Genomic DNA, 13,482 nt, shown 5'->3' on the forward strand with positions numbered 1-13,482 from the left:
GCTCAGGGAGATGAAGGGACTTGCCTTAGTGGTTATTTGAACCCAGGAAGTCTGACTCCAGTGCCTGCTACTTTAGAGCCACACACCACCTCCATCATCAGCTCCTTGGGCCCAGCTGAGAGACACAGGCTGCTGCCTCCCTGTCTCGTTCCTCGCCCATTGGGCCTGGTGCCAAATAGTACTAGCAGCCCAGCAATGAGCTATTTGGAACAGTGTAAAAGGCTTTCCAGGCTAAAGGGACTGGAGATACTGGTGGGGTTTCAGGAGGGCTGCTGGGCCTGGGTCAGGAGCTAGGCTGTGCTCCAGAGTCCCCCAGGCGGGTATCAGGTGGCTCTCTGCCGCGCCTTTGTGCTCTGGTCGTCACCAGGCTCACAGCCAGGAGCGGCAAGGAGAGGCAGCTGCTTCAGTCTGGCTTGGTGTCTACCCCTGCCCCCATTCAATCTCAGCGTTTACCCCTTCCTTTTGCCCAGTGCTGACCTTATCTCCATTAATCCATTCCGTGTGTGTGTGTGTGTGCGCGCACGCATGTGTGCGCACAGGCTTCCAGATATCCCACACCAGGGACTGACCCTCCAGGGCTTAGCCCCTAGACTCTCTCCAATCTCCCCCTGGACCATTAAAGGCAGGCCATGGGTCAGCGGAGTGCACCTGGATAAGTGGGGGCTCCCCAGAGCTCCAAAATAGGGGAGACTCCAATAGAGGTGCCAGAAGAAGAACCATAGAGCAAGAATTAGGGGCCCAGACACAGAGGCGGCAGCGCAGAGGTGGCCTCTAGGCTTCGAAGGCGGACTCCTAAGTGGGAGAGTACCCAGGCAGGTGGGGGCCCTATACCCTTGAGTGCCAGGAGGTTTTGCTTGCCGGTCGTTTCGCCGACTCGGGGATCTCTGGCTCCCCTACTGACTTGCAGGTTTCTAACACCAGCGCCCCCAGCTGGTCACCACGCCCTGCCCTAGATAAAAAAAGACTTGAGCAGCCTGCGACTCCGCGGCTTCCTTCTTCGCTGCGTGGCCTGGGATGCATCCCTGCTCTTTCTGCACCGTGCTTCCTGCCCAACTTGTCCGGCTTTGGTGACCCACAGCGATCTGCTTGCCTGGGCTGGGCACACACAAACTGACCTCTCTGTTATTCCCGCTCCACTTCAGGCTGCATCATCCCAGGGGTGCATACTGGTGACCCGCCCTCTATGAGGGGCAAGGGGGGCGGTGATTTACTGGACCTTCTCCTCTAAGTCCCTGCCGGCGCCCAGCGGCGGCTGGGAGATGGCCAGTCTGCGGTGTCCAGGCTGAGTGTATGGGGACTGTGGAGACCACCAGCTCCACGGTTGTCAGAGCCCCGGGGTTTACAGACCATCAACGTGGATTTGAGTTCTACCATGTGAATTTGGATGAGATCTAACTTGCTCTCTGTGCTTCAGTTTCTTCCTCTAAACTTAGTAACACCCATTTCAAGATGTTGTGAAGATGAGACATGAGGCTGTTAAAGCATTAGGGCAAAGCCTGGCACAAGGTAAAATGCTCAGTAAAAGGCAGCTGCTATTATGAATCTCAACGCCGACCTTGAGATCCTGACCTGGCACCGACCCCGCGCTCACGGGTTGGGTTGGGGGATCCTCAGCGTCAGGGAGCGAGTGTCGGTCTGACAGGGTGGAAGGTTTGTGCGCGCCCTCTGCTCTCAGCCATTCTCTGAACCCCCGACCCAACCCCTCTGCGGTCCCAAGCACCTCTTCAGACCCTGGTCGGAACGACAGCCTTCCCACCGTTCCACCTCCAGTCCCCAGAGGCCAGCATGTGCTCTTGGTCCCGCAGAGCTTGGAGTAGGGCCGGGTCTCAACCCAGAGCCTGTGTGCTGGGATCCGCCCCGCGCCCCCCCTCTCCCCCCGCCCCCCGAGGGGCGGGCCAGCCCTGGGGCGCCTTAAAAACCAGAGCTGCCGCTCGGGTGGCTATGCTGTGAGCGGGATCCAACGTCGTTGCGGCTACCCTTGGCGACCTCGCAGACCCCACCGCAGCCATGGCCAGCAAGGGCTTGCAGGATCTGAAGCAGCAAGTGGAGGGGGCGGCCCAGGAAGCGGGTGAGGACAGCGCGCGACTGGGGCACCCAGCTGGACACACGGGTGCAGAAGTAGGGGGGCCTGCGCTGCCCGAAGTCGGAGAGTGGCTGGAGCTGGGAGCGTCCTTTTCTGAGATGCGGGGACCCAGCAGGATGCCCACCCGGCCGGCCCAGCGTTGGGGGTGATACCTGAGGGCGGTGGGAGGGGCGGTTACCGAGCCTCCCAGAGCTGCGCTTTGGGTACTGAGGGAACCAATCTGAGGAGGCTGCTCGGGCGGGAGCAGCCCCACCCGGATCCACCGGGAGAGTGAAGGTCCGCGGAGACCGCACCCGCCACCCCGAGATCGACCTCTGCCCCATGGAGTTCCGGCGTAACACTGGTTGGGATGTGGGAGGCGGCTCCAGACCCTCACTGGATTTTGTTTTGAACGTCCCACCCCTGTCCCCCGAGAAATAATCGTTTTCTTACTTTTAGGTACGCATCCAGGAGATCTTCCCACCCTCACGCCAGCCCCCAGCCTTCTCCACCTTCTCCACCTGCAGCTTTCTCCTTTGGCCTGAGATTACACAGGGGGCTGGGCGGTGGCCGTGTATGGGGGTGGGAGGATGTGAGGAGACCCCTGGGTCCACAGGCAGGGCTCTTCCAGCCCTGGCTCAGCGTCCCTTTGGACTTACAACTCCCACTCTGTCCTGCACACCAGTCCACAGACAACACGCAAACCACCCCCTCCTTCACCAGCACCCCCAGGAAAGCCCACAGTTGCTCCCCTGAGACTAAAATGCTACCAGCAAGCCTCAGGACCCTTCCTTCTGGGCCTCACTTTCCCCAACTGTAAGCTGGGTGCAAAGCCACCTTTTCTGTGGTCCTATATAGCACTGGACAAGGACCCCAGGGGCCTCTGTGAGCAGCAGACCCAGGGCATACCAAACCCTCCTACCCCCTCTGGCCAGGAGTCTGTGTAAGGCATGCCCTTTGCTGTTTAGCAGCAAGGATGAGTCAGATCTCTAGAGGCTGGAGCCACCTGTCTGCTATACAGCAGGTGGGACCCACCTGAGGCCCTGGTAATCCTGAAAACCCAGATAAATTTCGGCACAACCTCTGGTCCAGAGGAGGTGCCCTGACCTTGGAGTGTCACTTCCTTTCTGCATGTCATTTCCTAATGCCTTAAGCTGCCTGCCCAGGAGGCACTGGCATCACTGCTGCGTGCCCTCCAGGACAAGGCACAGGAAAGAGCAGGTAGACAGGGTCTTGCAAAAGTTGAGGCCCTATCACACTCAAGGGGCTCTAAAGGCTCAGGCTTCTGGGGAAGAAGTTGTTCAAGGGGGCAGGGCTATTCCTGGGCTATTCCCATCAGCAGTCACAGCCCGGATGCCAGCTCTAGCCTGGCCCTGCCCTGCCTTCCTTCCTCTGTCATGCATTTTCTAAGCAATCCTGGAGATGGGAAGGGAAGCAGGTCAGAGGGGAGGGGCTCAGAGTTATAAATAAACAAGAACACCCCTTACTGGCTGGGTGGCCTTGGTCATGGGACTTTACCTCAATGGCATTCATCCCTCGGACTGTAGAACAGAGTACTCTAGAGTACAGAATGGGGTGTGTGTGTGGCAATGGGGGGGCCCTGTTGTCAGCAGTGTCTCAATAGGGACTAAAGGCCACATCTCTCTGTTCCAGTGACTGCAGCTGGAACAGCAGTTCAGCAAGTGGTGGATCAGGCCACAGATGCAGGACAAAAAGGTCTGGTGGGGCTGTGGGCAGGAGGGAAGGAGTGTGGGCAGCCCTAGCACACTACCCAAGGCCTTGCCCAGACACCCCTCTCCTCTGCAGCCCCTCTTCCCACACTGCTTCTGGGAGATGGAGACCCAGCCAAGCTAATCCTGCAAGGCTCTGGTTCCCCAGGGCTCAGCCCTCATCTGCCCTCCCCTTTCCTTCCCAGCCATGGACCAGGTGGCCAAGTCTACCCAGGAAACCATTGACAAGACTGCTAACCAGGCCTCCGAGACTTTCTCTGGTTTTGGGAAAAAATTTGGCCTCCTGAAATAGCAGAAGGGAGACATATGTGACTCTCCTCCAGGCCCTGAGCTCTGGGAGGCCCTTGGCCTGCCGCCTCATTAAAGCACATGTTCCTATCCTGTGTGTGTACTTCATGCCTCACCCCCAAGCTGGGCCCAGAGTCCCCTCGCCTAGAGCAGAGCCCCTGTATTCAGAACCTAGCCCCGACATCAGAGGCCTCGCATTCCAATTAAGGAAATTCAGTCCGACTGTCCCAGAACTGGCTTCCCATGGTTTCAATCTCGTATCCAGACGCCGCCTTATCCGAAGTTGAACTAGGTACATGCCGCTCCCCGCTCACTTCAGAAGACACCTCTGCCCTCCATTCTAAATCCTATCCCCCAGCTCCAGAAACCCGGACTCTCCTAGTAGGGGATGCTCGGTTCCCAGATCCTTGAGGTGCTCCGTTCTGGACAGGGAGGCGAGAGACTCCAAGGGCCAGGGCCTCGGAACCTTGTCCTCAAGAGCTGCGCCGAGAGGCTGCGTCTGGCCAGGGCACCGCGAAGCCCTCAGGGGGCCGGAGCTCTCGGGGACGATGCAGAGTCGTAGGGGGCGCGACTTCCGGCCCCTTTCTGCCCCACCCCTCGTCCCCGCCCGCAGGCTGTTTGTGTACCGGCCCCACCTGGCGGTGAGTCAGCCGGCAGGACTGGAGCGCGAGGACGCGCCCGGAAGACCCGGCCCTGTACGCTGGCTCGTAAGTGTGCCCCGCGGCCGGCAGGAGGAGCCCTGTCCGCGACACGCCTCTTGGGGAGGGGCCTGCGGCGTGTACTGGACAGTGAGCGCAGGCGCGCGCTACTGCTGCCGGCCGTTCCGTCGAGTAGATAGATTTCCATAGTTGGACTTTGCTTTGCGGAAACTTAATTCCCTCCTAGCACCCAGCACGTGTCCACGCACGGGACACCAGCTCTGGGCACGCCCTACTGATGGGTGACTCAGAGTTGCCACAGGATAACGCCCAGCGCTGGCGTCCCATTCATCCGAACCACCTAGCACCTCGGCTGGTGACGCCCCTTCGCCACCAGCACCGCTTTGCGTACGTTATTACTTCCACCTATAATGATCTTATTTTCTTCTGGATGAGTACAATTACAGTTGGCGCTGCTTCAGTTACAAATATTGATTTTACAGGGCGCTTCCCAAGGGAGACCTTGGCGAGGAAAAGCGACTCAGTCGGCTTCCTGGGAGGTCGTCCACGGCCTTCCCGCAGGGGGCGGTGTGGTCGTGTTTCCCTCCCCCTTTCCCGCCCTCCCACTCTAGATCTGCTCAGGTTTTTCCATTCTCCAGCCTGAGAGCTCTCCCAAAGGGGCAGCAGGTCTCCCTCCTCGCCCTTAGCTCTCACACCTTCACCCCAGGGCCAAGCTCAGTTAGAGGGTTGGTTCCTTGTTGATGACTGTCCCCAAAAGAGGGCCTCAGGTAGACTGCAAAAAGGGCCAAGGTGGGTCCCTCTGGGCAAAGAGGTCTTTGAAGATGAGGTAAGGCAGGGACATAGGGCAAGCATCATGAATAGTTTTTCCTGCTTGTGATGAAAAAAATGTGGAGATGTCAATAGTATAGTAGGAACAGAAGGGACTCCCTTCATAAGGCTAAGATTCCATTTTAAAAACCAGGGAGTTAGGAGATAAGATTCCTAACATTTTATGGTAACCAGCCAATAACCTACCCTATCTTAGGGCAAGGCAAGCAGTCCTAAATGATATGTCCCCACTGCTTGAGGGTAAACACTTATCTTGGAGAAGAAAGGATTAGTAAATTCCCTGTAAGTTTACCTTACAGAGTATCTAGAGGAGGGACTATGGATCATGACATGTCTCTCACTGGAGATGGGCATCATGAATCATGAGACCATGTCAAGCTTTCACCCCCACCCCTACTCCTGTCCTATTCTTGAAAGCCTTAAAAACAGAATCCTAAGCCTCTAAGCATACTTTCTCTCTGAGGTTGTCCACACTCTTTCTTGGAGTGTTTACTTTGCCTTAAATAAAGCCTTCTTACCGCTCAACTTACTGCATTTTGTCACTGTGCTCTTCCAGTGGTAAGCATCTTTGTTACTTTGCTATTTCATTTAATTTTCTAGACTTAAGCCCAAGTCTTCACTCTGTCTCTGTTCTACTTCAGACAATTAGGGAAGGGCTACATCTCTGATTTGGGTTTGTAAGTTCCTGTTGCCTGGGTGACCTGGACAGGACTGCAGCTGTACCATCATGCACTTTAGTAGCCTGCCTGAAAAATCTCAGAACATAATATCACTCTATCCAGTGCTTTGCAGCTCCCCCAAATCCTGGGGTGGTAGGGGCTTAGATTTGAAGCAGACACTGAATGCTGGCTTACTCTGGCTTCAGGAGTAGGCAAGGGATTTGCCCTATGCCCAGCAAGAATTCAGTGATCTTCCCTTTCCTCCCTCTGCTCTTCCTTGCTCTCTTCTGCCTGAATGGCTGCTGCCATTCACTAGTACTCTTGCTTTAATGAATTCCTTCCTTACCTACACTGGTTTGACCTGTTTGAGAATTCCTTCTCAATCAGTCAAGAACCCTCCCCAATCCGGTTGAGGTTTCACTTAGTGCGGCAGGGAGAAACCTCCCTAGATACAGCTGCCGGACAACAGAGGGGCACCTGGGGCGGTCTGTGGGCCCTTCCAGCATCTCCAGGAGCCCCTCCCTCTGGTGTGGATGCCAGAGTCAGGAGACACCACCTGGGGTCACAAGGGGAGGTGGTGGGCTGGACTGGCAGAGCCTCACATCCTGTCTGGTGTGCATCCTTCTCCTGCATGACTCAGGAGAAATCCTAATTGGCCCAATTTTGTTCTCCTGGGTGACTTCCTTATCTCCTTAAAGATGGATGTTTGACCTAGCTCTGCCTAAGGAGAGGGGAGGTCAGGTCTGAGGGTCAAGGGGCTTCTAAGAAGGGTTTTTCATCCTAAAAAGGAAAAAGAAAAAAAGGAACAAGTCTCTCCTCTTTTGGACATTTTTAGGCTGAAAATGATGTGTAGAACTGTGTGGCAGCCACTTGTAACCACAGGAGAAAAGAGCCTAAGGAAAAGCCAGCTTGCTGATAGAGCAGGGTAGAGCAGAAATAGAGAAAGAAGCTGGGTCCTGGGGAACTTGATTTAGTACCTGAATTAACCAGTCCTGCAGCTGCCACTTGCTCTGTCAGAGGAAGCAGTTCCCTCGCTGTTGGAGCCGCTGTGAATTAGGTTTTCTTTTGCAAACAAAAACCTGAATCCTCCATGTTACCTGGAGGCCAAGGTCTTGCACTTGCTGATGTCCCCAGCCTCCTCTGTCTCTGCCTCAGTCACACTGACCTTTTTTCATTTCCTTTGTCAATCCAGAAGAGAACTAAGGCCTTTTATGTGGGGTCTCAGAATTGCAATTTGGGGAGATACCCAAAAGTGCCCTTCCTGTAGGGTGAAAGCAAGGGGTTTTTATGACAAAAAGGAAGGGGGGCAAATATAATATGTGAGGTCAGAAGAGAAAAACAGATGGATAGAATGTGGGAGAGGGGGAACACAAACACTAACAAATGATCTTAGTTCCATTACAAATGAAGAAAAAAACCTAAGGGGTGGAAAAGGAAAGAAAAAAACCTCAGTAGCTTTGGAAAATATTATATTGACTGGACCGTGTAAGGTTAAAGGCTAAAAGAACTGTATATAAATTCTGTAATCTAGTTAGTTAATGTGTGTCACAGGATTGTGGGAAAAGGACAGTCTTTTCAACAGATGGCATTGGGAAAACTGGATGTTCACAAGCACAAGAATGAAATTAGCCCTTACCTTCTACCATACACAAAAATTAACTCAAAATATATGCACGACATAAATGTAAGACCTAAAAGTATAAAACTTTTAGAAGAAAAATTAGGAGGAATTCTTGATGACATTGGAATTGGCAGTAATTTCTTGGATATGACACAAAAATACAGGCAACAAAAGAAAAACTAGATAAATTGGACTACCTAAAAATTAAAATCTGTGCATAAAAAAAAAAGGACACAGATGACAGAGTGAAAGGGCTATCTATGTAATGGAAGAAAATGCTTTCAAGTCATATATCTGAGAAGGGGTTAATGTCTAGAATATATAAAGAACTCCTACAACTCATCAACTAAAAGAAAAAATAACCCAATTAAAAAATGGATAAAGAACTTGAGTAGACATTTCTCCAAAGACTATATACAAATGGCTGATATGCATATTCAGAGTTCAGAGTGCTCCCCATGTTGTGCATATTAAAAGATGCTCAACATAACTAATCATTAGGGAAATGCAAATCAAAACCACAATATCACCTCACACTCAATTAGAAAGACTGCTATTCAAAAAAAAACACACAGAAAATAACAAATGTTGGCAAGGGTGTGAAGAAATTGGAACCCTTGTGCACTGTAAGGGAGAATGTAAAATGATGGAGCCATTATGGAAAACAGCATGACAATTCCTCAAAAAATTGTAAGTAGAACTACCATATGATCCAATACCACTTGTGAATATATGTCCAAAAGAATTAAAAGCAGGGTTTAAAAACAATGTTTGCAACCCATGTTCATAGCAGTATTATTCACAATAGCCAAAAAGTAGAGGCAACCCAAATGTCCATTGGTGGTTGAAGGGGTAAACAAATGTAGTACATGCATACAATGGAATATTGTTTAGCCTTAAAAAGGAAGGAAATCCTGACATACTACAACATGGTTGGACCTTGAGGACATTATGTAAGTGAAATAAGCCAGTTACAAAAGACAAATACTGTATGATTTCACTTATCCAAGATCCCTAGAGTAGCCAAATTCATAGAAACAGAAAGTAGAATGGTGGTTGCCATGGGTTAGGGGAGGGGAAATCAGGGAGCTGTATGCTTAAAAATGGTTAAGATGGTAAATGTTATGTGTTTTACCACAATTTTTAAATTTAAAAAGTTTTTAAGCATACTCAGTGACTTGATAATTATACTTATCAATTCAATAGATAATTTAATTTTCTATTAGTGTAGTTGATGTCTGTCATATTATTGACTATATTCCCTATACTTTCATCCTTGTGATGAATTTATTTTACACTTGGAAGTTTGTACCTCTTTACCCCATTGCTTAGTCTCCTCTGGAGCTACTGATCTCTTCTCTGTGTTTATGAATCTATTTTTATTCTGCTTATTTTATTTCTTCAATTCCACATGTAAGGGAAATCTATGGTATTTGTCTTTGTTTGATTTATTTCACACATACTACAATTTAAAAACCTTTTTCTATGTTTGAAGAGAACCATGATTTGCATAATCTCCAAGTATCTCTCCCAAGATATTTCTTAACCACAACAGTAAAGACACCCAGCAGAAAACCCCTTAACCAACTGATCACAGTTAACATCCCTAGCAGTAAGACATACCAACATCAGAAGCCCTGTGATATGGTGGTGTTCTGTGAAGTATACGACATCAATTTAGTAACACTCTTGCCAAAAATGCGTCACCTCAGCCCAATCATGAGAAAACATCAGATAAATCTAAACAAGAAACTGTTGGTCAAGATAACAAATCAGTACTGGTTAAAAGTGTCAAGGTTATGAAAGACAAGAAAAGACAGAGATGCTGTTATCACAGTCCTACAAAACTGCCAGTGACCAAGGAGAGATGCCAGCCAAATGCAGTGGAAGAGAAAAAGGCCATTAGTGGAAAAACTGATGAAATTGAAACAAGATGTTTAGCTAGCGTGTTAATTTTTAACATAAGTAATTTAAATTTTATTTTATTTAAACTTATTCAATTAAATAATTTTAATTTATTTAGGCAAATCATTTTAAACTTAATTTAGCTAAAAATGTTAATATCAAGTCCCTCATTCTGATCACTGTACTGTGATTCTGTAAGATGTGAACATTGGGGGAGTCTGAATGAAGAAATAAACCATACTATTTGTGAAACTCAACATTGAGTTGGGAGAGAGTAACCTACCTTATCAATCATAAAACCCCTGTGTTCGTGACATATTGGAGGCTATCCAGACGCTGAAGTTAGAATCTGAAGCAGAATTTCCCAGACATCAGCGTGAGACTCCCAGGGGGTAGGGGGTGGAGCCAGGGGAGTTACCCAGGCACCTCTGCTCAGGAGCCTGCCTTTCTTTCACACAAGCAAGTGTTGGATTCACCAGTGCAGCCGTGACCCCTCTGCCTCACTGAACCCCGCTGGCTTCAGGAAGATTCTATGGGCAGCCTTCCTTTCTCAGTTGCAGCCTCCAGAGCTTCAGTCTTGTCTCTCCCCTGGGCTCACTTCTTTCTTGGCAGGTGCCTCTGAGCCTGGGCACTTCTGGCCTCCCTGGGCAAGTTCCTCTTCTTTCCTCCCCTCCTCAGGTTTTAGGTTTGTCTCAAGCAGACCTCACTCAGGGGTCCTCTCCTCCGGGGACTGAGCTTTGCTGGCAAGCCCTGGGAGCCCCACACCAGTGCCTCCCCACCCCTCGCCCTTCTGCTCTCCGCTGTTGTCCCGTGTAGGTTCTGCTGGTCTCACCTGCTTCTGGATTTATGGGTTTCCCCAGCCTTCCAGTTTCTCTGTTGTTAAGTTTGATGTGTGAGCTGGTGATGGGCTTTCTTCTTCTTCTTGTGTTCTTTGTTGCTCTATGTAGTTTCAGGAAGGAGAATGGAACTTAGAATTAAGCTGCTGCCATGTTACTTCTAGACTGGAAGCCTGGCAAGCTGAGCTGGTAGTCTGTTTACAGGGAATCCATATCTACGTGTCACTCGCTCCTCTTTCCTCGCCCTGGATCCTGCTCTCTTGAACTGTCACCTGGGCTCCCTCACCCTCCTGGCTAGTTTGGTTCAGCCAATGGGGGATGTCAGTAGGACATGGGGTGGGAGGCGATCTGGACTGTTCCTCCCCTGCCCCTGCAGCCCCAAGGAAGTAACAACTCCCATTATTGCTGGTCTCTGGTTCCTCACCATCTCTCATTGGTTCCCTTACGTCTGTCCACACCTTGGTGAAGTGTCCTTTGCCTCAGGTACCCCTTTGATGTGCCTTCTAATTTCCACCAGACCCTGACTAACACGGATGGATGTGTGACTGGTGACATGCTGGGGACATCTTCCTTTGGTGACTGACACACCAAGTCTCCAGGAGTCCGGACTTGGCTCCCTTGTGGCTGGGAGGGTTCATGTGTACAAGATGTGTAGGCTCATTATGTACTGTGAGCTCAGATCCATGAAGCAGGGAAAGAGAAGGCAGGTGGACAGTCCTAAAGCTCTTGACATGCATGACATCTGCAGTACAAGTCACACAAGAAATTGTCATGCTTTAGATATAAGACAGTCCTAAGTACTGAAGTACTCAATTTTTTTTTTCAGAGTTAGTAATTGCTAATTTAGCAAATTACTATTTGAGAAACTGGCTCTCCCTGACTTGATGATGCAGCCATCTGGTCCTTTGCCAGCTGGGAAAGCTTCTGAGGCGAGGGGCACTGTGAAGGGTATTCCAGGGTGTGGCTTTGTGGGGAGGGTTCTGTGGGACCTGGAAGCCATCCCAGAGCTGGTAGGTGACACCACCGTCCTACCAGTGGAATGGCACAGACAAGACCTCTGTGGGTGTGGGGGACACACGTAATCAAAGAGGAAATAGCCCAGGTGACACAGTTTGAGAGAGCTTTGGTGGGTCCGGGGAATGTCCCTGTGGATCTCACAGCCCAGTTCCCACAAGCATGTCCAGAAGCACTGCCCCCCACCTCCCCTGCCCTGATCCTGGGCAGCATTGCCTCACACTCTGAGTAGAACCCTCCAGTATTTGGCTGTAATGAGGCAGAAACAGAGTCATGTGGGTCTGCTTAAGCTTCAGGCCTCTCACCTCCAGAGCCCCTCACCTTCAGCACCTTTTGAGTCCACAGCATCCTATCTATGTATTTTTAAATCTTGCTGAAATAGTGTTATTGTATTCTTTTTTAAAAGAAGGCCTCTTCAAATTGTCTAAGACCTGACTACTACTGCTGATGGAGATGGCATGTGTGGCGCTGTTGCCTCATGACTCACCGTTCCCACTGCCACTGCATTCGTGCCCACCCGGGAACTGGCCACAGCTGGGGCCTACCAGCACCACCTGGGCATGTGGGAGGCCCTCTGCCCCACAGAGCCCAGGCTGTGAAGAACCTCAGGTAAATACTAATTAGAGCCGTCACACAGCTCTGAGGGATGTGGGAGCCTGCATGGGGGAGGCAGCTTCAGACTCCTGCCCCAGGCCTGGGCCCCATGGACAGGGACTCAGAAGGACCTTCCCTCCACCCTCCAGCCCTCTGGCTCCAAAGCACCCTCATGCCCCCACCACTCTGGCCCACCCACTGACTGGCCAGTGGCTGATTGTGGAGCAGCTCCTCCCAGGCACATCTGTGAGGAGAGGGAGGGAACAGAAGAATACCAGGAGCTTGCATGCATGATCCCACTGACTATCAGTGACACGGCCAGGGAGGTATAGCTGTCCCTATATTATAGATGAAGAAACTGAGGCTCAGGTTGGGCTAGTGACAAAGGGAAGCAGCATGTGGCACGTGGCTTGAGGCATCCATCTCCATCCCGAATAACCAGGGAGGCAGCCTGGCCCCCAAGCATGTGATGTCAGGGGCTGGTAGAGTGGCTTTCTGGGAATTCTTGCTAGGGCCAGAAGCACCTCCCTCCGTGGTGGGGGTGTCCTCCACCTACTCCTCTAGGCCCTCCTGGGAGGCACCACTGACTTTAGCAGGCCTCCCTAAGAGGTGCAGGGAGGCCAGGTTCCCTCACGTGGTAGCTGCTCTTGTATCGGGCCTCAGGTGCTCCCATGAGCAAGAAGTAGCTGCCAGCTAGGGATGACTAGGCTTCAGGTTAATGCTGTGTCCTCCTCTGCCTTGGGCATGGCACCGCCCTGGGCCCCCACCTGTCCAATGGAGGCTGGGAAGCCACTCTGCAAAGCCAAGGTCCTTGGGAATGGGGAGGGCAGAGGCCCCTCCTCCACTTGAGTTCTTGGCCTGAGGCGCTGCCTGGGTCCCCAGCCCCAAACCACTGACTAGGCCATCCTTGGGACCCTAGACAGCAGGCTGGAAATGCTAGGCCTTCTCTGGGTACACTGGAGCCTGGCTGTGGGGAGTTCGGAGACGGTTGCAGGGGGTGGGGCTGGCAGGGCTGCTGTCCCCAAGCGCTCCTCATCCCACAGGACACTCAGGCCTCCTGCCTTGGGGGAGGGGTGTGTCTAAGAAATGACCTCTCTGTTCAGCCTTAGCCCTGCTCACTGCTCCTGCCCCTCACAGGGGCCCAGGAGGTGGGGGTCCCATGGTGCCAGAAGAGCAGTGCTGCAGCCAGGGTGCTGGGCGGCCCCACCCAGCCTCTTCCTCCTGCCGCCGCCTGCTCTGACTCACTGCCTGACCTCCCACTTGCCTGGGGCGGGGGCTCATTCCCA

At 51.7% G+C, this 13,482-nt stretch overlaps 1 protein-coding gene across 1 annotated transcript; it reads left to right on the forward strand.

Moving 5' to 3' along the window:
• The first annotated feature begins 1,892 nt into the window (after nt 1-1,892).
• ADIRF (adipogenesis regulatory factor) lies at nt 1,893-4,170 on the forward strand. The gene is made up of 3 exons (XM_017679697.2): nt 1,893-2,068; nt 3,716-3,778; nt 3,978-4,170. The coding sequence occupies exons 1-3, from the start codon at nt 2,008-2,010 to the stop codon at nt 4,082-4,084; spliced, it is 231 nt and encodes a 76-aa protein (XP_017535186.1). The 5' UTR covers nt 1,893-2,007; the 3' UTR covers nt 4,085-4,170.
• Nucleotides 4,171-13,482: the final 9,312 nt, after the last annotated feature.

Source organism: Manis javanica, chromosome 7, assembly GCF_040802235.1.
Source record: "Manis javanica isolate MJ-LG chromosome 7, MJ_LKY, whole genome shotgun sequence".
NCBI classification, from domain to species: Eukaryota; Metazoa; Chordata; class Mammalia; order Pholidota; family Manidae; genus Manis; species Manis javanica.

Coding starts and splice junctions, on each gene's coding strand:
- ADIRF (XM_017679697.2), top strand. CDS start 2,008: ATGGCCAGCAAGGGCTTGCAGGATCTGAAGCAGCAAGTGGAGGGGGCG. Junction 2,069..3,715: donor GGGGGCGGCCCAGGAAGCGG/GTGAGGACAGCG, acceptor TCTCTGTTCCAG/TGACTGCAGCTGGAACAGCA. Junction 3,779..3,977: donor CACAGATGCAGGACAAAAAG/GTCTGGTGGGGC, acceptor TTTCCTTCCCAG/CCATGGACCAGGTGGCCAAG.